At 46.2% G+C, this 20210-nt stretch overlaps 4 protein-coding genes across 4 annotated transcripts; all 4 read left to right on the forward strand.

Moving 5' to 3' along the window:
* Positions 1–1107: 1107 nt before the first annotated feature.
* Positions 1108–2112, forward strand: LOC6600730. Its single transcript, XM_002025764.2, has 3 exons — positions 1108–1156; positions 1218–1345; positions 1404–2112. The coding sequence occupies exons 1-3, from the start codon at positions 1108–1110 to the stop codon at positions 1971–1973; spliced, it is 747 nt and encodes a 248-aa protein (XP_002025800.2). The 3' UTR covers positions 1974–2112.
* A 3674-nt stretch (positions 2113–5786) lies between these two features.
* LOC6600729 lies at positions 5787–6837 on the forward strand. The gene is made up of 3 exons (XM_002025763.2): positions 5787–5835; positions 5897–6024; positions 6083–6837. The coding sequence occupies exons 1-3, from the start codon at positions 5787–5789 to the stop codon at positions 6650–6652; spliced, it is 747 nt and encodes a 248-aa protein (XP_002025799.2). The 3' UTR covers positions 6653–6837.
* A 3117-nt stretch (positions 6838–9954) lies between these two features.
* Positions 9955–10560, forward strand: LOC113566593. Its single transcript, XM_026992894.1, has 3 exons — positions 9955–10003; positions 10061–10119; positions 10201–10560. Exons 1-3 carry the CDS (start codon positions 9955–9957, stop codon positions 10558–10560), a joined length of 468 nt encoding a protein of 155 aa, XP_026848695.1.
* Positions 10561–13872: 3312 nt separating this feature from the next.
* LOC6600728 lies at positions 13873–14923 on the forward strand. The gene is made up of 3 exons (XM_002025762.2): positions 13873–13921; positions 13983–14110; positions 14169–14923. Exons 1-3 carry the CDS (start codon positions 13873–13875, stop codon positions 14736–14738), a joined length of 747 nt encoding a protein of 248 aa, XP_002025798.2. The 3' UTR covers positions 14739–14923.
* The last annotated feature ends 5287 nt before the right edge of the window (positions 14924–20210 follow it).

Genomic DNA, 20210 nt, shown 5'->3' on the forward strand with positions numbered 1-20210 from the left:
CTGCGCACTTGAGTACTGCTGAGGACTTATGGTTGTCCGTAGTTGCAACCCTATAAGTCTCTGAAAGGTTTTGAGGAGGAAAGACGATCAACTGATTGGTCTAAAGTCTTTCGGGTTTGAGTGTGAGGCTTTACCTGCTTTAGGGATGAAGACTATCCCAGCCTTAGGCAATGCATGTGGTATTGCACATACCGAAATAAAACTGTAGGTATATTTTAAATATCTATATTTAAAATCGGATTTTGTATTACTACTTACCGATGATCGCCGTGTACAAATGGTCAAGCGACTTTAGGAACTTCTTGCCAAGCACCCCATCCACATCGCACTCAAACCCAACCGTGTCAGTAAAAATGTTGTTTATATTTTGCACCACTGAACCCGGATGCAGACGCTGATGCAAGCCAGAAATATTTTGATGGTAATATTAGATATACCATAGAAAATACGTATTTGACTCGATGACCGTTCCCAATCCTTATACCCTCTATATGTTCTAAAAATAAGTATAGGGTGTAGATGTGTGGTGAAAAGCCCCATAAAGTAAATACATACATACATAAATATATTCTTGATCAATACTACTCTACGGATTCCCAGCGTGGTGGCCACCAAACATCTGCTCGCGCTCTGCATCAGTGGAGCTCTCCGCACCACCACAAATTATGCGCTAAATGGCATTCTAAGCAGGCAGAAATGGCAGAAATTTGTCTAAGAGACTCCGACCACTGCCACCACAGCACATAGGTCACTCATCACTCTTGAAACAACAGCAATATTGACCCACAGAAACGGACTCCCCCGATAAAGGGAAGAGCGAAGATCCTAAGAAGATTCCACAAGGGGCCGAAACCCGGCTACTAGAGAGTCTGACAGCCGCCACTAGCTAACCTAACCTAAGCTAGATTGGCCGTTTCACCCTATCGCGCTCTAACTAAAACAGAATGTTCCAGCTGACCCCCACTGCCTATGGTCACACTAAGTTATGGTAAAACTAAAAAGCAGCTACGATAGGCAGCACACGAGCTGCCGTTATGTCAAACGAGCTGGTTTTTGTATTTATCGGTGTCTCTAGTGTGTTTTGTGATTTTTCCAAATAAAAAGAAAATGAAATTGCGCAGCCAATCCTACCGCGAAATGGTTAAAATACTCAAAGGTACAGTGCACATAATCTGATTTACACTCTTCTAAGATATCTACATATCTTTTACCCGCAGACGCTGGTGTCTATGTGGAAGGAATGCAAACTTCAGAGCTTAAGCAGCTTTTGCAGACCGTAGAAATGTCCACCATGGAGCGAATCGAGGCAAGCCAGGAAAACCAGAATTTCGAAACTGCCCGCAATGTATTTTGAGTGTTCTTTGATCCATATGTGAAGTTGCTTTACACGTGTTTTCTTGCAGGAGGGCGAGCTGGAGGTTAATTCATCGCACCCCGTGGAGGTCCACCAATCGACTACCGACATGCTGCCGTCTGTGCTGACGCCTCGTTTCTCGGTTGCGCCCATGGCTGGTGATGTGGGTGTGGATGTCTCTCAGCCTGGTTGCGATAGTCCTTCCAGTGAGCCCCTTCTTCTGTCGCCTCGTTTCTCGCTTTCGCCCATCGCTAGTGATGTGGGTGTGGATGTCTCACAGCCTGATTGCGATAGTTCTTCCAGTGAGCCCCTTCTGCTGACGCCTCGTTTCTCGCTTTCGCCCACGGCTGGTGATGTGGGTGTGGATGTCTCACAGCCTGATTGCGATAGTCCTCCCAGTGAGCCCCTTCTGCTGACTGTTCGTGCAGTTGTACATCATGCCCTTGAGTGGAGCCCCTCGGCCGAGCGTCAGACTGTACGCGAGCGTCAGACTGTACGCGAGCGCAGTGCAGACGGGAACAGCCGCGTACTCCGCATTCGCCTCGCATTCAAGCGTGTCCAAACCAACAACAAAAACAATACCTACAGTAGCAACGATCATTCATCCCCATCCACTTAATAATTTTTTGTAATATTTGAGCTTCGCTTCTATCGCGTGGCATTCTTCCTCAGACGGAAGAACGTTTACATCGGCTTTTCGCGTGCGTCCAGACAAGGGCCATTTCCCTAACCCTAAATTTCATCCGACACACTCAGACCCGGCGATTAAATATAATTAAATATATGTTCAACTATGCTCTTATTGATGTTTCAATATGATAATTATTATTTGGATTTATATTAAGAGACTTAATAAAATCAAAAGGCCTTCAGTGGCAAATCAAAAATCCAAATTTGAAATAAAATTGGCTTAAATCTAAACTAGTCATAGTTGCCAGGCTCGCTCGGGGCCCGGCACACTTAGGCCGGCTTCGACCCATTGTTATGCCGCTTGGGATCATTCCCTTCCTGCAAGTGAGACTTCATGTCAGCAGTTGCCCCAGCCAGATGCTCTTATAAAGTTTGCGATCTTCCTGGGACACAACGTAGACATCTCCGATATGTCGTTTAGAAAGGCAGAGCCTAAGTGTTGTAGCCTTCTTCTGCTGAGAGCTGGACAGGAGCAGAACAGGTGTTCCACTGTCTCCTCCTCGTCCTCGTCTCTGCAGCTGCGGCAGAAATTATTATGTGGGGCACCCAACCTGTTAGCGTGGGTGCCTACTAGCCAGTGCCCTGTGAGGGAACGTATGACTGCGCAACATCGTTCCCTGCCTAGTTTGCAGAGCCCTAAGGTTCGCTTCTTGTCTACGGTCGGCCATGTTTGCCGAGTTATGCGACAACGTGACCCTATTTGCCACTTTTCGTCTGTCAGTCGCTTGTATTGCTGATTTTTGATGAGCTTACAGGTGGCCATAGGCATCCAAATATCCTCCTTATCTTTGAGAAGGGAGGTCGTAGTACCAGATCTGGCCAGCTCGTCCGCTATGCAGTTGCCCTCGATGTCCCGGTGGCTGATAACAAATTGCTGAGCCATCTCGTGAAGAGATTTGCGGCAGTTCGCCACAGTAGCCGAGTTCGAGGAGATTGCGTTAAGTGATCTGATCGCAGCTTGGCTATCGCCGTAGATGTTGAGATGGGTTGCCGTGGCGGCAACCGTATGAAGGCATTACAGAGCCTCCCTGATTGCTGTAACTTCCGCTTGGAAGACGCTACAGTGATCCGGAAGCCTGAATCATTGCCTTATGTTTAGCTGTTCAGAGTATATTCCTCCTCCGTAAAGATGCTTATGGCTCCATCTGGGCCTAGGAGTCCCTCGAGCCATTCGTCTCTGTGAGGGATGATAGTGCTGAATGGAGTATCCGTGTACTTCATTGGAACTTGATAGTCCGTTCTTGCTGGGACAATTTTGTTTTTTTTAGTATGGATGAGTGACCTGTGTGCTGAGGTAGCCATTGTTCAGAGTCTCTAAGACGTATTGCTGCCATTTCTGCCCGCTCTTTCTCTGCGAGGTCAAGGCTCTGGAGGCTTAACATGGCGTTAAGCGCATCATTTGGTGTGGTTCGAAGAGCTCCACTGATGCAGAGGGCGGCAGTCCGTTGAACTTTGCCCAGCTGATTGGTCATTGTCCTTTTTGTTAGGGCAGGCGACCACACAGTGACTCCGTAGAGTAGGAGGCCACAGGACTATGCTTGGGTTCATGCCCCACTTTAGGCCAATAGCTTTTTTGCAAGTGTAGGGTGCTGTCGTTGCCTTCTTCACTCTATTCTTGACATTCAGGCTCCAGTTAAGCTTTTTGTCAATTACCAACCCTAAGTAACTGGTACTGTCACTGAAGGAGAGCCTGTATCCGTTTAGTATTGGGGGGTTGGGGGCGGGACCTTGTATTTATTTGAGAATAACACGAGTTCCGTGTCCCAATCCGCGCGATTCTGTCTATCCGGACAATCGCAAAGATAATTGCAACGTCGTCCGCGTATGCCACCACAGAAGAGGAAACAGGACTCCACCATGCGGGGTTCCTCTGTTGACATACCTTGACTGGGTGCGTATGAGCAATTGATCAATGAGCATCACCATGTGACGGTCCACCCCCAGTGAAGTCAGTGAGGGCTTCTGTAATAGCGCCCGGTATGACGTTGTTGAAGGCTCCCTCGATATCGGGAAAAGCTATTAGTGAGTATTCTTTGAGATGCAGAGATTTTTCTACATGCTGCGCACTTGAGTACTGCTGAGGACTTATGGTTGTCCGTAGTTGCAACCCTATAAGTCTCTGAAAGGTTTTGAGGAGGAAAGACGATGAACTGATTGGTCTAAAGTCTTTCGGGTTTGAGTGTGAGGCTTTACCTGCTTTAGGGATGAAGACTATCCCAGCCTTAGGCAATGCTTGTGGTATTGCACATACCGAAATCAAACTGTAGGTATATTTTAAATATCTATATTTAAAATCGGATTTTGTATTACTACTTACCGATGATCGCGGTTTGTACAAATGGTCAAGCGACTTTAGGAACTTCTTGCTAAGCACCCCATCCACATCGCACTCAAACCCAACCGTGTCAGTAAAAATGTTGTTTATATTTTGCACCACTGAACCCGGATGCAGACGCTGATGCATGCCAGAAATATTTTGATGGTAATATTAGATATACCATAGAAAATACGTATTTGACTCGATGACCGTTCCCAATCCTTATACCCTCTATATGTTCTAAAAATAAGTATAGGGTGTAGATGTGTGGTGAAAAGCCCCATAAAGTAAATACATACATACATAAATATATTCTTGATCAGCATCAATAGCTGAGTCGATTGAGCCATGTGTGCTGTCCGTCCATCCGTCTGTCCGTCCATATGAGCGCATAGTGCTCAGAGGCTATAAGAGCTAGAGCAACTACATTTCGTATCTAGACTACTGTGATATGTCACTGTTACAAGTGTATTTCAAAACTTCACCCCACCCACTACCGCCCACATAAATAGTCGCGCCGTCTGCCGGAGGAGAGCCATACTGACTAAGTATCGGGTATAAATGTAGAGTTGCGGTCTCCGCAGCAACTCACAACATTCCCCCTCGTTTTTAATACGTTTCTTCAAATTTATACAGCGCTAAAACTAAAACTAAAAAGAATAATATATTTTTTTAACCTATAAGCCCATTCTGTTGAGTGTAAAAAACACAGGAATTTAACGGCAAAATTCAACATTTGAATGATCGGCTGCAAGTTATCTTTGAATAATCGACTTTTCCCGAGTTTTGAAAGTCAAAATTTTGGGAAAAGAATTCCGCAAACAATTTCTTCAGCGACGGTGCCACTACATACATAATTACATGCGAAATAGCCTTTGGCTTAAAATAAGGCATGGGCCCAAGCATAATCCAATGGGTATATCTATCGATAGATAGACCAATACTACTCTACGGATTCCCAGCGTGGTGGCCACCAAACATCTGCTCGCGCTCTGCATCAGTGGAGCTCTCCGCACCACCACAAATTATGCGCTAAATGGCATTCTAAGCAGGCAGAAATGGCAGAAATTTGTCTAAGAGACTCCGACCACTGCCACCACAGCACAGAAACGGACTCCCCCGATAAAGGGAAGAGCGAAGATCCTAAGAAAATCCCACAAGGGGCCGAAACCCGGCTACTAGAGAGTCTGACAGCCGCCACTAGCTAACCTAACCTAAGCTAGATTGGCCGTTTCACCCTATCGCGCTCTAACTAAAACAGAATGTTCCAGCTGACCCCCACTGCCTATGGTCACACTAAGTTATGGTAAAACTAAAAAGCAGCTACGATAGGCAGCACACGAGCTGCCGTTATGTCAAACGAGCTGGTTTTTGTATTTATCGGTGTCTCTAGTGTGTTTTGTGATTTTTCCAAATAAAAAGAAAATGAAATTGCGCAGCCAATCCTACCGCGAAATGGTTAAAATACTCAAAGGTACAGTGCACATAATCTGATTTACACTCTTCTAAGATATCTACATATCTTTTACCCGCAGACGCTGGTGTCTATGTGGAAGGAATGCAAACTTCAGAGCTTAAGCAGCTTTTGCAGACCGTAGAAATGTCCACCATGCAGCGAATCGAGGCAAACCAGGAAAACCAGAATTTCGAAACTGCCCGCAATGTATTTTGAGTGTACTTTGATCCATATGTGAAGTTGCTTTACACGTGTTTTCTTGCAGAAAGGCGAGCTGGAGGTTAATTCATCGCACCCCGTGGAGGTCCACCAATCGACTACCGACATGCTGCCGTCTGTGCTGACGCCTCGTTTCTCGCTTGCGCCCATGGCTGGTGATGTGGGTGTGGATGTCTCTCAGCCTGGTTGCGATCGTCCTTCCAGTGAGCCCCTTCTTCTGTCGCCTCGTTTTTCGCTTTCGCCCATCGCTAGTGATGTGGGTGTGGATGTCTCACAGCCTGATTGCGATAGTTCTTCCAGTGAGCCCCTTCTGCTGACGCCTCGTTTCTCGCTTTCGCCCACGGCTGGTGATGTGGGTGTGGGTGTCTCACAGCCTGATTGCGATAGTCCTCCCAGTCAGCCCCTTCTGCTGACTGTTCGTGCAGTTGTACATCATGCCCTTGAGTGGAGCCCCTCGGCCGAGCGTCAGACTGTACGCGAGCGTCAGACTGTACGCGAGCGCAGTGCAGACGGGAACAGCCGCGTACTCCGCATTCGCCTCGCATTCAAGCGTGTCCAAACCAACAACAAAAACAATACCTACAGTAGCAACGATCATTCATCCCCATCCACTTAATAATTTTTTGTAATATTTGAGCTTCGCTTCTATCGCGTGGCATTCTTCCTCAGACGGAAGAACGTTTACATCGGCTTTTCGCGTGCGTCCAGACAAGGGCCATTTCCCTAACCCTAAATTTCATCCGACACACTCAGACCCGGCGATTAAATATATGTTCAACTATGCTCTTATTGATGTTTCAATATGATAATTATTATTTGGATTTATATTAAGAAACTTAATAAAATCAAAAGACCTTCAGTGGCAAATCAAAAATCCAAATTTGAAATAAAATTGGCTTAAATCTAAACTAGTCATAGTTGCCAGGCTCGCTCGGGGCCCGGCACACTTAGGCCGGCTTCGACCCATTGTTATGCCGCTTGGGATCATTCCCTTCCTGCAAGTGAGACTTCATGTCAGCAGTTGCCCCAGCCAGATGCTCTTATAAAGTTTGCGATCTTCCTGGGACACAACGTAGACATCTCCGATATGTCGTTTAGAAAGGCAGAGCCTAAGTGTTGTAGCCTTCTTCTGCTGAGAGCTGGACAGGAGCAGAACAGGTGTTCCACTGTCTCCTCCTCGTCCTCGTCTCTGCAGCTGCGGCAGAAATTATTATGTGGGGCACCCAACCTGTTAGCGTGGGTGCCTACTAGCCAGTGCCCTGTGAGGGAACGTATGACTGCGCTACATCTTTCCCTGCCTAGTTTGCAGAGCTCTAAGGTTCGCTTCTTGTCTACGGTCGGCCATGTTTGCCGAGTTATGCGACAACGTGACCCTATTTGCCACTTTTCGTCTGTCAGTCGCTTGTATTGCTGATTTTTGATGAGCTTACAGGTGGCCATAGGCATCCAAATATCCTCCTTATCTTTGAGAAGGGAGGTCGTAGTACCAGATCTGGCCAGCTCGTCCGCTATGCAGTTGCCCTCGATGTCCCGGTGGCTGATAACAAATTGCTGAGCCATCTCGTGAAGAGATTTGCGGCAGTTCGCCACAGTAGCCGAGTTCGAGGAGATTGCGTTAAGTGATCTGATCGCAGCTTGGCGGCAACCGTATGAAGGCATTACAGAGCCTCCCCGATTGCTGTAACTTCCGCTTGGAAGACGCTACAGTGATCCGGAAGCCTGAATCATTGCCTTATGTTTAGCTGTTCAGAGTATATTCCTCCTCCGTAAAGATGCTTATGGCTCCATCTGGACCTAGGAGTCCATCGAGCCATTCGTCTCTGTGAGGGATGATAGTGCTGAATGGAGTATCCGTGTACTTCATTGGAACTTGATAGTCCGTTCTTGCTGGGACAATTTTGTTTTTTTTAGTATGGATGAGTGACCTGTGTGCTGAGGTAGCCATTGTTCAGAGTCTCTAAGACGTATTGCTGCCGTTTCTGCCCGCTCTTTCTCTGCGAGGTCAAGGCCCTGGAGGCTTAACATGGCGTTAAGCGCATCATTTGGTGTGGTTCGAAGAGCTCCACTGATGCAGAGGGCGGCAGTCCGTTGAACTTTGCCCAGCTGATTGGTCATTGTCCTTTTTGTTAGGGCAGGCGACCACACAGTGACTCCGTAGAGTAGGAGGCCACAGGACTATGCTTGGGTTCATGCCCCACTTTAGGCCAATAGCTTTTTTGCAAGTGTAGGGTGCTGTCGTTGCCTTCTTCACTCTATTCTTGACATTCAGGCTCCAGTTAAGCTTTTTGTCAATTACCAACCCTAAGTAACTGGTACTGTCACTGAAGGAGAGCCTGTATCCGTTTAGTATTGGGGGGTTGGGGGCGGGACCTTGTATTTATTTGAGAATAACACGAGTTCCGTGTCGCAATCCGCGCGATTCTGTCTATCCGGACAATCGCAAAGATAATTGCAACGTCGTCCGCGTATGCGACCACAGAAGAGGAAACAGGACTCCACCATGCGGGGTTCCTCTGTTGACATACCTTGACTGGGTGCGTATGAGCAATTGATCAATGAGCATCACCAAGTGACGGTCCACCCCCAGTGAAGTCAGTGAGGGCTTCTGTAATAGCGCCCGGTATGACGTTGTTGAAGGCTCCCTCGATATCGGGAAAAGCTATTAGTGAGTATTCTTTGAGATGCAGAGATTTTTCTACATGCTGCGCACTTGAGTACTGCTGAGGACTTATGGTTGTCCGTAGTTGCAAACCTATAAGTCTCTGAAAGGTTTTGAGGAGGAAAGACGATCAACTGATTGGTCTAAAGTCTTTCGGGTTTGAGTGTGAGGCTTTACCTGCTTTAGGGATGAAGACTATCCCAGCCTTAGGCAATGCTTGTGGTATTGCACATACCGAAATAAAACTGTAGGTATATTTTAAATATCTATATTTAAAATCGGATTTTGTATTACTACTTACCGATGATCGCAGTGTACAAATGGTCAAGCGACTTTAGGAACTTCTTGCCATACTGACTAAGTATCGGGTATAAATGTAGAGTTGCGGTCTCCGCAGTTTTAATACGTTTCTTCAAATTTATACAGCGCTAAAACTAAAACTAAAAAGAATAATATATTTTTGTAACCTATAAGCCCATTCTGTTGAGTGTAAAAAACACAGGAATTTAACGGCAAAATGCAACATTTGAATGATCGGCTGCATGTTTTCTTTGAATAATCGACTTTTCCCGAGTTTTGAAAGTCAAAATATTGGGAAAAGAATTCCGCAAACCATTTCTTCAGCGACGGTGCCACTACATACATAATTACATTCGAAATAGCCTTTGGCTTAAAATAAGGCATGGGCCCAAGCATAATCCAATGGGTATATCTATCGATAGATAGACCAATACTACTCTACGGATTCCCAGCGTGGTGGCCACCAAACATCTGCTCGCGCTCTGCATCAGTGGAGCTCTCCGCACCACCACAAATTATGCGCTAAATGGCATTCTAAGCAGGCAGAAATGGCAGAAATTTGTCTAAGAGACTCCGACCACTGCCACCACAGCACATAGGTCACTCATCACTCATGAAACAACAGCAATATTGACCCACAGAAACGGACTCCCCCGATAAAGGGAAGAGCGAAGATCCTAAGAAAATCCCACAAGGGGCCGAAACCCGGCTACTAGAGAGTCTGACAGCCGCCACTAGCTAACCTAACCTAAGCTAGATTGGCCGTTTCACCCTATCGCGCTCTAACTAAAACAGAATGTTCCAGCTGACCCCCACTGCCTATGGTCACACTAAGTTATGGTAAAACTAAAAAGCAGCTACGATAGGCAGCACACGAGCTGCCGTTATGTCAAACGAGCTGGTTTTTGTATTTATCGGTGTCTCTAGTGTGTTTTGTGATTTTTCCAAATAAAAAGAAAATGAAATTGCGCAGCCAATCCTACCGCGAAATGGTTAAAATACTCAAAGGTACAGTGCACATAATCTGATTTACACTCTTCTAAGATATCTATCTTTTACCCGCAGACGCTGGTGTCTATGTGGAAGGAATGCAAACTTCAGAGCTTAAGCAGCTTTTGCAGACCGTAGAAATGTCCACCATGGAGCGAATCGAGGCAAACCAGGAAAACCATATGTGAAGTTGCTTTACACGTGTTTTCTTGCAGGAAGGCGAGCTGGAGGTTAATTCATCGCACCCCGTGGAGGTCCACCAATCGACTACCGACATGCTGCCGTCTGTGCTGACGCCTCGTTTCTCGCTTGCGCCCATGGCTGGTGATGTGGGTGTGGATGTCTCTCAGCCTGGTTGCGATAGTCCTTCCAGTGAGCCCCTTCTGCTGACTGTTCGTGCAGTTGTACATCATGCCCTTGAGTGGAGCCCCTCGGCCGAGCGTCAGACTGTACGCGAGCGCAGTGCAGACGGGAACAGCCGCGTACTCCGCATTCGCCTCGCATTCAAGCGTGTCCAAACCAACAACAAAAACAATACCTACAGTAGCAACGATCATTCATCCCCATCCACTTAATAATTTTTTGTAATATTTGAGCTTCGCTTCTATCGCGTGGCATTCTTCCTCAGACGGAAGAACGTTTACATCGGCTTTTCGCGTGCGTCCAGACAAGGGCCATTTCCCTAACCCTAAATTTCATCCGACACACTCAGACCCGGCGATTAAATATAATTAAATATATGTTCAACTATGCTCTTATTGATGTTTCAATATGATAATTATTATTTGGATTTATGTTAAGAAACTTAATAAAATCAAAAGGCCTTCAGTGGCAAATCAAAAATCCAAATTTGAAATAAAATTGGCTTAAATCTAAACTAGTCATAGTTGCCAGGCTCGCTCGGGGCCCGGCACACTTAGGCCGGCTTCGACCCATTGTTATGCCGCTTGGGATCATTCCCTTCCTGCAAGTGAGACTTCATGTCAGCAGTTGCCCCAGCCAGATGCTCTTATAAAGTTTTCGATCTTCCTGGGACACAACGTAGACATCTCCGATATGTCGTTTAGAAAGGCAGAGCCTAAGTGTTGTAGTCTTCTTCTGCTGAGAGCTGGACAGGAGCAGAACAGGTGTTCCACTGTCTCCTCCTCGTCCTCGTCTCTGCAGCTGCGGCAGAAATTATTATGTGGGGCACCCAACCTGTTAGCGTGGGTGCCTACTAGCCAGTGCCCTGTGAGGGAACGTATGACTGCGCTACATCTTTCCCTGCCTAGTTTGCAGAGCTCTAAGGTTCGCTTCTTGTCTACGGTCGGCCATGTTTGCCGAGTTATGCGACAACGTGACCCTATTTGCCACTTTTCGTCTGTCAGTCGCTTGTATTGCTGATTTTTGATGAGCTTACAGGTGGCCATAGGCATCCAAATATCCTCCTTATCTTTGAGAAGGGAGGTCGTAGTACCAGATCTGGCCAGCTCGTCCGCTATGCAGTTGCCCTTGATGTCCCGGTGGCTGATAACAAATTGCTGAGCCATCTCGTGAAGAGATTTGCGGCAGTTCGCCACAGTAGCCGAGTTCGAGGAGATTGCGTTAAGTGATCTGATCGCAGCTTGGCGGCAACCGTATGAAGGCATTACAGAGCCTCCCCGATTGCTGTAACTTCCGCTTGGAAGACGCTACAGTGATCCGGAAGCCTGAATCATTGCCTTATGTTTAGCTGTTCAGAGTATATTCCTCCTCCGTAAAGATGCTTATGGCTCCATCTGGACCTAGGAGTCCATCGAGCCATTCGTCTCTGTGAGGGATGATAGTGCTGAATGGAGTATCCGTGTACTTCATTGGAACTTGATAGTCCGTTCTTGCTGGGACAATTTTGTTTTTTTTAGTATGGATGAGTGACCTGTGTGCTGAGGTAGCCATTGTTCAGAGTCTCTAAGACGTATTGCTGCCGTTTCTGCCCGCTCTTTCTCTGCGAGGTCAAGGCCCTGGAGGCTTAACATGGCGTTAAGCGCATCATTTGGTGTGGTTCGAAGAGCTCCACTGATGCAGAGGGCGGCAGTCCGTTGAACTTTGCCCAGCTGATTGGTCATTGTCCTTTTTGTTAGGGCAGGCGACCACACAGTGACTCCGTAGAGTAGGAGGCCACAGGACTATGCTTGGGTTCATGCCCCACTTTAGGCCAATAGCTTTTTTGCAAGTGTAGGGTGCTGTCGTTGCCTTCTTCACTCTATTCTTGACATTCAGGCTCCAGTTAAGCTTTTTGTCAATTACCAACCCTAAGTAACTGGTACTGTCACTGAAGGAGAGCCTGTATCCGTTTAGTATTGGGGGGTTGGGGGCGGGACCTTGTATTTATTTGAGAATAACACGAGTTCCGTGTCGCAATCCGCGCGATTCTGTCTATCCGGACAATCGCAAAGATAATTGCAACGTCGTCCGCGTATGCGACCACAGAAGAGGAAACAGGACTCCACCATGCGGGGTTCCTCTGTTGACATACCTTGACTGGGTGCGTATGAGCAATTGATCAATGAGCATCACCAAGTGACGGTCCACCCCCAGTGAAGTCAGTGAGGGCTTCTGTAATAGCGCCCGGTATGACGTTGTTGAAGGCTCCCTCGATATCGGGAAAAGCTATTAGTGAGTATTCTTTGAGATGCAGAGATTTTTCTACATGCTGCGCACTTGAGTACTGCTGAGGACTTATGGTTGTCCGTAGTTGCAAACCTATAAGTCTCTGAAAGGTTTTGAGGAGGAAAGACGATCAACTGATTGGTCTAAAGTCTTTCGGGTTTGAGTGTGAGGCTTTACCTCCTTTAGGGATGAAGACTATCCCAGCCTTAGGCAATGCTTGTGGTATTGCACATACCGAAATAAAACTGTAGGTATATTTTAAATATCTATATTTAAAATCGGATTTTGTATTACTACTTACCGATGATCGCAGTGTACAAATGGTCAAGCGACTTTAGGAACTTCTTGCCATACTGACTAAGTATCGGGTATAAATGTAGAGTTGCGGTCTCCGCAGTTTTAATACGTTTCTTCAAATTTATACAGCGCTAAAACTAAAACTAAAAAGAATAATATATTTTTGTAACCTATAAGCCCATTCTGTTGAGTGTAAAAAACACAGGAATTTAACGGCAAAATGCAACATTTGAATGATCGGCTGCATGTTTTCTTTGAATAATCGACTTTTCCCGAGTTTTGAAAGTCAAAATATTGGGAAAAGAATTCCGCAAACCATTTCTTCAGCGACGGTGCCACTACATACATAATTACATGCGAAATAGCCTTTGGCTTAAAATAAGGCATGGGCCCAAGCATAATCCAATGGGTATATCTATCGATAGATAGACCAATACTACTCTACGGATTCCCAGCGTGGTGGCCACCAAACATCTGCTCGCGCTCTGCATCAGTGGAGCTCTCCGCACCACCACAAATTATGCGCTAAATGGCATTCTAAGCAGGCAGAAATGGCAGAAATTTGTCTAAGAGACTCCGACCACTGCCACCACAGCACATAGGTCACTCATCACTCATGAAACAACAGCAATATTGACCCACAGAAACGGACTCCCCCGATAAAGGGAAGAGCGAAGATCCTAAGAAAATCCCACAAGGGGCCGAAACCCGGCTACTAGAGAGTCTGACAGCCGCCACTAGCTAACCTAACCTAAGCTAGATTGGCCGTTTCACCCTATCGCGCTCTAACTAAAACAGAATGTTCCAGCTGACCCCCACTGCCTATGGTCACACTAAGTTATGGTAAAACTAAAAAGCAGCTACGATAGGCAGCACACGAGCTGCCGTTATGTCAAACGAGCTGGTTTTTGTATTTATCGGTGTCTCTAGTGTGTTTTGTGATTTTTCCAAATAAAAAGAAAATGAAATTGCGCAGCCAATCCTACCGCGAAATGGTTAAAATACTCAAAGGTACAGTGCACATAATCTGATTTACACTCTTCTAAGATATCTACATATCTTTTACCCGCAGACGCTGGTGTCTATGTGGAAGGAATGCAAACTTCAGAGCTTAAGCAGCTTTTGCAGACCGTAGAAATGTCCACCATGCAGCGAATCGAGGCAAACCAGGAAACCCAGAATTTCGAAACTGCCCGCAATGTATTTTGAGTGTACTTTGATCCATATGTGAAGTTGCTTTACACGTGTTTTCTTGCAGGAAGGCGAGCTGGAGGTTAATTCATCGCACCCCGTGGAGGTCCACCAATCGACTACCGACATGCTGCCGTCTGTGCTGACGCCTCGTTTCTCGCTTGCGCCCATGGCTGGTGATGTGGGTGTGGATGTCTCTCAGCCTGGTTGCGATAGTCCTTCCAGTGAGCCCCTTCTTCTGTCGCCTCGTTTTTCGCTTTCGCCCATCGCTAGTGATGTGGGTGTGGATGTCTCACAGCCTGATTGCGATAGTTCTTCCAGTGAGCCCCTTCTGCTGACGCCTCGTTTCTCGCTTTCGCCCACGGCTGGTGATGTGGGTGTGGGTGTCTCACAGCCTGATTGCGATAGTCCTCCCAGTCAGCCCCTTCTGCTGACTGTTCGTGCAGTTGTACATCATGCCCTTGAGTGGAGCCCCTCGGCCGAGCGTCAGACTGTACGCGAGCGTCAGACTGTACGCGAGCGCAGTGCAGACGGGAACAGCCGCGTACTCCGAGTTCGCCTCGCATTCAAGCGTGTCCAAACCAACAACAAAAACAATACCTACAGTAGCAACGATCATTCATCCCCATCCACTTAATAATTTTTTGTAATATTTGAGCTTCGCTTCTATCGCGTGGCATTCTTCCTCAGACGGAAGAACGTTTACATCGGCTTTTCGCGTGCGTCCAGACAAGGGCCATTTCCCTAACCATAAATTTCATCCGACACACTCAGACCCGGCGATTAAATATATGTTCAACTATGCTCTTATTGATGTTTCAATATGATAATTATTATTTGGATTTATATTAAGAAACTTAATAAAATCAAAAGGCCTTCAGTGGCAAATCAAAAATCCAAATTTGAAATAAACAACAAATGCCTCCCTGGCTTAAATCTAAACTAGTCATAGTTGCCAGGCTCGCTCGGGGCCCGGCACACTTAAGCCGGCTTCGACCCATTGTTATGCCGCTTGGGATCATTCCCTTCCTGCAAGTGAGACTTCATGTCAGCAGTTGCCCCAGCCAGATGCTCTTATAAAGTTTTCGATCTTCCTGGGACACAACGTAGACATCTCCGATATGTCGTTTAGAAAGGCAGAGCCTAAGTGTTGTAGCCTTCTTCTGCTGAGAGCTGGACAGGAGCAGAACAGGTGTTCCACTGTCTCCTCCTCGTCCTCGTCTCTGCAGCTGCGGCAGAAATTATTATGTGGGGCACCCAACCTGTTAGCGTGGGTGCCTACTAGTGCCCTGTGAGGGAACGTATGACTGCGCAACATCGTTCCCTGCCTAGTTTGCAGAGCCCTAAGGTTCGCTTCTTGTCTACGGTCGGCCATGTTTGCCGAGTTATGCGACAACGTGACCCTATTTGCCACTTTTCGTCTGTCAGTCGCTTGTATTGCTGATTTTTGATGAGCTTACAGGTGGCCATAGGCATCCAAATATCCTCCTTATCTTTGAGAAGAGAGGTCGTAGTACCAGATCTGGCCAGCTCGTCCGCTATGCAGTTGCCCTCGATGTCCCGGTGGCTGATAACAAATTGCTGAGCCATCTCGTGAAGAGATTTGCGGCAGTTCGCCACAGTAGCCGAGTTCGAGGAGATTGCGTTAAGTGATCTGATCGCAGCTTGGCTATCGCCGTAGATGTTGAGATGGGTTGCCGTGGCGGCAACCGTATGAAGGCATTACAGAGCCTCCCTGATTGACTTCCGCTTGGAAGACGCTACAGTGATCCGGAAGCCTGAATCATTGCCTTATGTTTAGCTGTTCAGAGTATATTCCTCCTCCGTAAAGATGCTTATGGCTCCATCTGGGCCTAGGAGTCCCTCGAGCCATTCGTCTCTGTGAGGGATGATGGTGCTGAATGGAGTATCCGTGTACTTCATTGGAACTTGATAGTCCGTTCTTGATGGGACAATGTTGTTATACCCGATACTCAAAATGAGTATTGGGGTATATTAGATTTGTGGTGAAAATGGATGTGTGTAACGTCCAGAAGGAATCGTTTCCGACCCCATAAAGTATATATATTCTTGATCAGCATCAATAGCCGAGTCGATTGAGCCCTGTCTGTCTGTCCGTTAGTCCTTCCGTCCGTCTGTCCATCTGTCCGTCCCCTTCAGCGCCTAATCCTCAAAGACTATAAGAGTTAGAGCAACGATGTTTTGGATCCATACTTCTGTGATATGTCACTGCTACAAAAATATTTCTAAACTTCGCCCCGCCCACTTCCGCCCCCCCAAAGGACGAAAATCTGTTGCATCCACAATATTGCAGATACGAGAAAACTAAAAACGCGGAATCATAGATAATGATCATATCTATCAGATTGCTGAATCTGGATCAGATCAGATCCTTTTTATAGCCGAAGGAAACAAATCAATTTGCACTGGCTACGCAGCGCCTGACGTCACGCTCAGACTGATTTTCTGTCTCTCTCGCACGCACTCTTTGTCGTGTCGTTTAATATTAGCGGCGTCTGCCGCTGTAGAGTTGCGGCGTCCGCAGCAACTCACAACGTTCCCCCTCGTTATACCCGATACTCAAAATGAGTATTGGGGTATATTAGATTTGTGGCAAAAGTGGATGTGTGTAACGTCCAGAAGGATTCGTTTCCGACCCCATAAAGTATATATATTCTTGATCAGCATCAATAGCCGAGTCGATTGAGCCCTGTCTGTCTGTCCGTCCGTCCGTCTGTCCGTCCCCTTCAGCGCCTAATGCTCAAAGACTATAAGAGCTAGAGCAACGATGTTTTGGATCCAGACTTCTGTGATATGTCACTGCTACAAAAATATTTCAAAACTTTGCCACGCCCACTTCCGCCCCCACAAAGGGCGAAAATCTGTGGCATCCACAATTTTAAAGATACGAGAAAACCAAAAACGCAGAATCGTAGAGAATGGCCATATCTTTTAGACTGCAGAATCTGAATTGGATCGTATTATTATTATAGCCAGCATCAAGAAAACAATTTCATTTTTTCTCGCCCTGTCTCTCTCTAACACACACGTAGCATAGGCGGCTTTGCTTAGAGTAAAACATTAGCGCCTAGATCTCAGAGACTATAAAAGCTAGTGCAACCAAATTTGGTATCCACACTCCTAATATATCGGACCGAGACGAGTTTGTTTCAAAATTTCGCCACACCCCCTTCCGCCCCCGCAAAGGATGCAAATCTGGGGATATTCACAAATCTCAGAGACTATTAAAGCTAGAGTAACCAAATTTAGTATCCGCACTCCTGTTAGATCTCACTATAAAACGTATATATCAAAATTTCGCCCCACCCCCTTCCGCCCCCACAAAGGACGAAAATCTGTTGCATCCACAATATTGCAGATTTGAGAAAGCTAAAAACGCAGAATCATAGAGAATGACCATATCTATCCGGTTACGGAATCTAGATTAGATCGGATCACGACGTCACGCTCAGACTGATTTTCTGTCTCTCTCGCACGCACTCTTTGTCGTGTCGTTTAATATTAGACGCCGCCTGCTGGAGGAGAGCCATACTGACTTAGTATCGGGTATAACTGTAGAGTTGCGGTCTCCGAAGCAACTCACAACGTTCCCCCTCGTTTTTTTTTTCGTTATGTGTATGTTTGTACATATGAAGTAATTCTTTTGTATTCGATTACCTTTATTTTTATATTAAAATTTACAGAAAGTTGTGAGGGTCTGAGTCTGTGGTTTTGTAGGTCGGGTAATGGGGCGTAGCTGTGGGGTACGGCCTCCTTACTCCTCCGACACTTTCCTTTACCTCTCTGTTCTCCGTAGCTCCCGCATTATAATGGCGGCGAACTTAATGGTGGCATCCCACGCCTTGGGGTCTGATACTATGAGTGGCACGATCTCTCCAACGCGGATGGTGATGGCTCTCATACTCGAAGCGGTGGCACTCGAAGAAGACGTGATGGGCGTCCTCCACGATACTCCACCGCAAGATGGGCACCAGTCCTTAGTTTCGTGGCCAAACCGCTTCAGGTACGATCAGAAGCATCCGTGGGACTCTCGTGGGAGGGTTGCAAGTGTCCCTGCGAAATAGCTCATATACCTCGGCCTTTTCTCTCACTTGCTCTGCTATTGGAACTAGTCCAGCGATGACCAGTGCTGCGTCGTCGGACAAAGTTCTAAACGCGCTGGCGATCCTGATAGCACATAAGCGGTGCTTTGCCTCCACCCCTCGTACCTTCGGCGCATTGGACCGACCACTGTACGTGTACAGTGTGGTGCAGAAGTGAGTACATAATCACCATAATCATCATAATCACTGACTTTCGCCGCCCATAACAGCCAAACGAATAAAGCAAAGCAAAAGAACTTTTTTCCCATATCAATACACTTTATTCTTAGCAAATAGGTAATAATACCAAAGCGAAATGAGAAGTTGTCAAAGAGTGAAAAACAAAAAAAGAAAAAAAAAACTCGCATGTACTCAGTTTTGCACTTTTCGTTATTTGCATCTATTTTCGTTCTTTCAAGTTCTTATCAGCAAAAAAGCTTGCAGATTTACAGTTAAATCTCTTCTTTTTGTATTTTTGTTATACATAAATCACATTAAGACTTGCCTCTTACAAATCGAAGCAGATTTCTTCAATTCAATAGATCTATCGTGTGCTTAAAAATGAAAAATGTTGAAAATAATATTGTGTGCCTTACTGATAGAAAAGCTTGGCATAAGTCAATCGGTGGTGATCAGAGTACAAACGAGGGGGAACGTTGTGAGTTGCTGCGGACACCGCAACTCTACAGTTATACCCGATACTAAGTCAGTATGGCTCTCCTCCGGCAGACGCCGCTAATATTAAACGACACGACAAAGAGTGCGTGCGAGAGAGACAGAAAATCAGTCTGAGCTTGACGTCGGGCGCTGCGTAGCCACTAAAAATTGATTTGTTCCTTTTGGCTACAAAAATGATCCGATCTGATCCAGATTCGGCAACCAGATAGATATGGTCATTCTCTATGATTCTGCGTTTTTAGTTTACTCGAATTTGCAATATTGTGGATGCAACAGATTTTCGTCCTTTGTGTGGGCGGAAGGGGGTGGGGCGAAATTTTGAGATAAACGTTTTATAGTGAGATCTAACAGGAGTGCGGATACCAAATTTGGTTACTCTAGCCTTAATAGTCTCTGAGATTTATGAATATCCCCAGATCTGCATCCTTTGCGGGGGCGGAAGGGGGTGTGGCGAAATTTTGAAACAAACTCGTCTCGGTCCGATATATTAGGAGTGTGGATACCAAATTTGGTTGCTCTAGCTTTTATAGTCTCTGAGATCTAGGCGCTAATGTTTTACTCTAAGCAAAGCCGCCTATGCTACGTGTGTGTTAGAGAAAGACACGGCGAGAAAAAATTAAATTGTTTTCGTGATGCTGGCTATAATAATAATACGATCCAATTCAGATTCTGCAGTCTAAAAGATATGATCATTCTCTACGATTCTGCGTTTTTGGTTTTATCGTATCTTTAAAAATGTGGATGCCACAGATTTTCGTCCTTTGTGGGGGCGGAAATGGGCGGGGCAAAGTTTTGAAATATTTTTGTAGCAGTGACATATCACAGAAGTCTGGATCCAAAACATCGTTGCTCTAGCTCTTATAGTCTTTGAGCATTAGGCGCTGAAGGGGACGGACAGACGGACAGACGGACGGACGGACAGACGGACAGACGGACGGACGGACAGACAGACATGGCTCAATCGACTCGGCTATTGATGCTGATCAAGAATATATATACTTTATAGGGTCGGAAACGATTCCTTCTGGACGTTACACACATCCACTTTTACCACAAATCTAATATACCCCAATACTCATTTTGAGTATCGGGTATAAAAAGGGCGAAATGCTGTCCCCAAACCTCAAGTCCAAGGCCGCCCTAAGAAGTTAACGGACTCAGACGCTAGACTTATGATGTCGGAAATGAGAAAAAATAAGTTGCTAACGCCAAAGAATGCTTCTATGGCCATAAACAAAAATGTTAGTTGCAGGACTGCTAGAAGAGCCCTTCGCAACATTGGGTACATGGTAGCCGTTAAGCAAAATAAACCTGCGTTGTCGGAAAAA

Source organism: Drosophila persimilis, unplaced genomic scaffold (genome assembly GCF_003286085.1).
Source record: "Drosophila persimilis strain 14011-0111.01,24,50 unplaced genomic scaffold, DperRS2 tig00000793-arrow-arrow-pilon, whole genome shotgun sequence".
Taxonomy (NCBI): Eukaryota; Metazoa; Arthropoda; class Insecta; order Diptera; family Drosophilidae; genus Drosophila; species Drosophila persimilis.

What these genes read in the sequence shown, in the direction of transcription:
- LOC6600730 (XM_002025764.2), top strand. Translation starts at nt 1,108, where the DNA reads ATGAAATTGCGCAGCCAATCCTACCGCGAAATGGTTAAAATACTCAAA. An exon ending in AATGGTTAAAATACTCAAAG is followed by an intron (nt 1,157 to 1,217) that starts GTACAGTGCACA and finishes TTTTACCCGCAG; the next exon opens with ACGCTGGTGTCTATGTGGAA. An exon ending in ATTTCGAAACTGCCCGCAAT is followed by an intron (nt 1,346 to 1,403) that starts GTATTTTGAGTG and finishes GTTTTCTTGCAG; the next exon opens with GAGGGCGAGCTGGAGGTTAA.
- LOC6600729 (XM_002025763.2), top strand. Translation starts at nt 5,787, where the DNA reads ATGAAATTGCGCAGCCAATCCTACCGCGAAATGGTTAAAATACTCAAA. An exon ending in AATGGTTAAAATACTCAAAG is followed by an intron (nt 5,836 to 5,896) that starts GTACAGTGCACA and finishes TTTTACCCGCAG; the next exon opens with ACGCTGGTGTCTATGTGGAA. An exon ending in ATTTCGAAACTGCCCGCAAT is followed by an intron (nt 6,025 to 6,082) that starts GTATTTTGAGTG and finishes GTTTTCTTGCAG; the next exon opens with AAAGGCGAGCTGGAGGTTAA.
- LOC113566593 (XM_026992894.1), top strand. Translation starts at nt 9,955, where the DNA reads ATGAAATTGCGCAGCCAATCCTACCGCGAAATGGTTAAAATACTCAAA. An exon ending in AATGGTTAAAATACTCAAAG is followed by an intron (nt 10,004 to 10,060) that starts GTACAGTGCACA and finishes TTTTACCCGCAG; the next exon opens with ACGCTGGTGTCTATGTGGAA. An exon ending in TTAAGCAGCTTTTGCAGACC is followed by an intron (nt 10,120 to 10,200) that starts GTAGAAATGTCC and finishes GTTTTCTTGCAG; the next exon opens with GAAGGCGAGCTGGAGGTTAA.
- LOC6600728 (XM_002025762.2), top strand. Translation starts at nt 13,873, where the DNA reads ATGAAATTGCGCAGCCAATCCTACCGCGAAATGGTTAAAATACTCAAA. An exon ending in AATGGTTAAAATACTCAAAG is followed by an intron (nt 13,922 to 13,982) that starts GTACAGTGCACA and finishes TTTTACCCGCAG; the next exon opens with ACGCTGGTGTCTATGTGGAA. An exon ending in ATTTCGAAACTGCCCGCAAT is followed by an intron (nt 14,111 to 14,168) that starts GTATTTTGAGTG and finishes GTTTTCTTGCAG; the next exon opens with GAAGGCGAGCTGGAGGTTAA.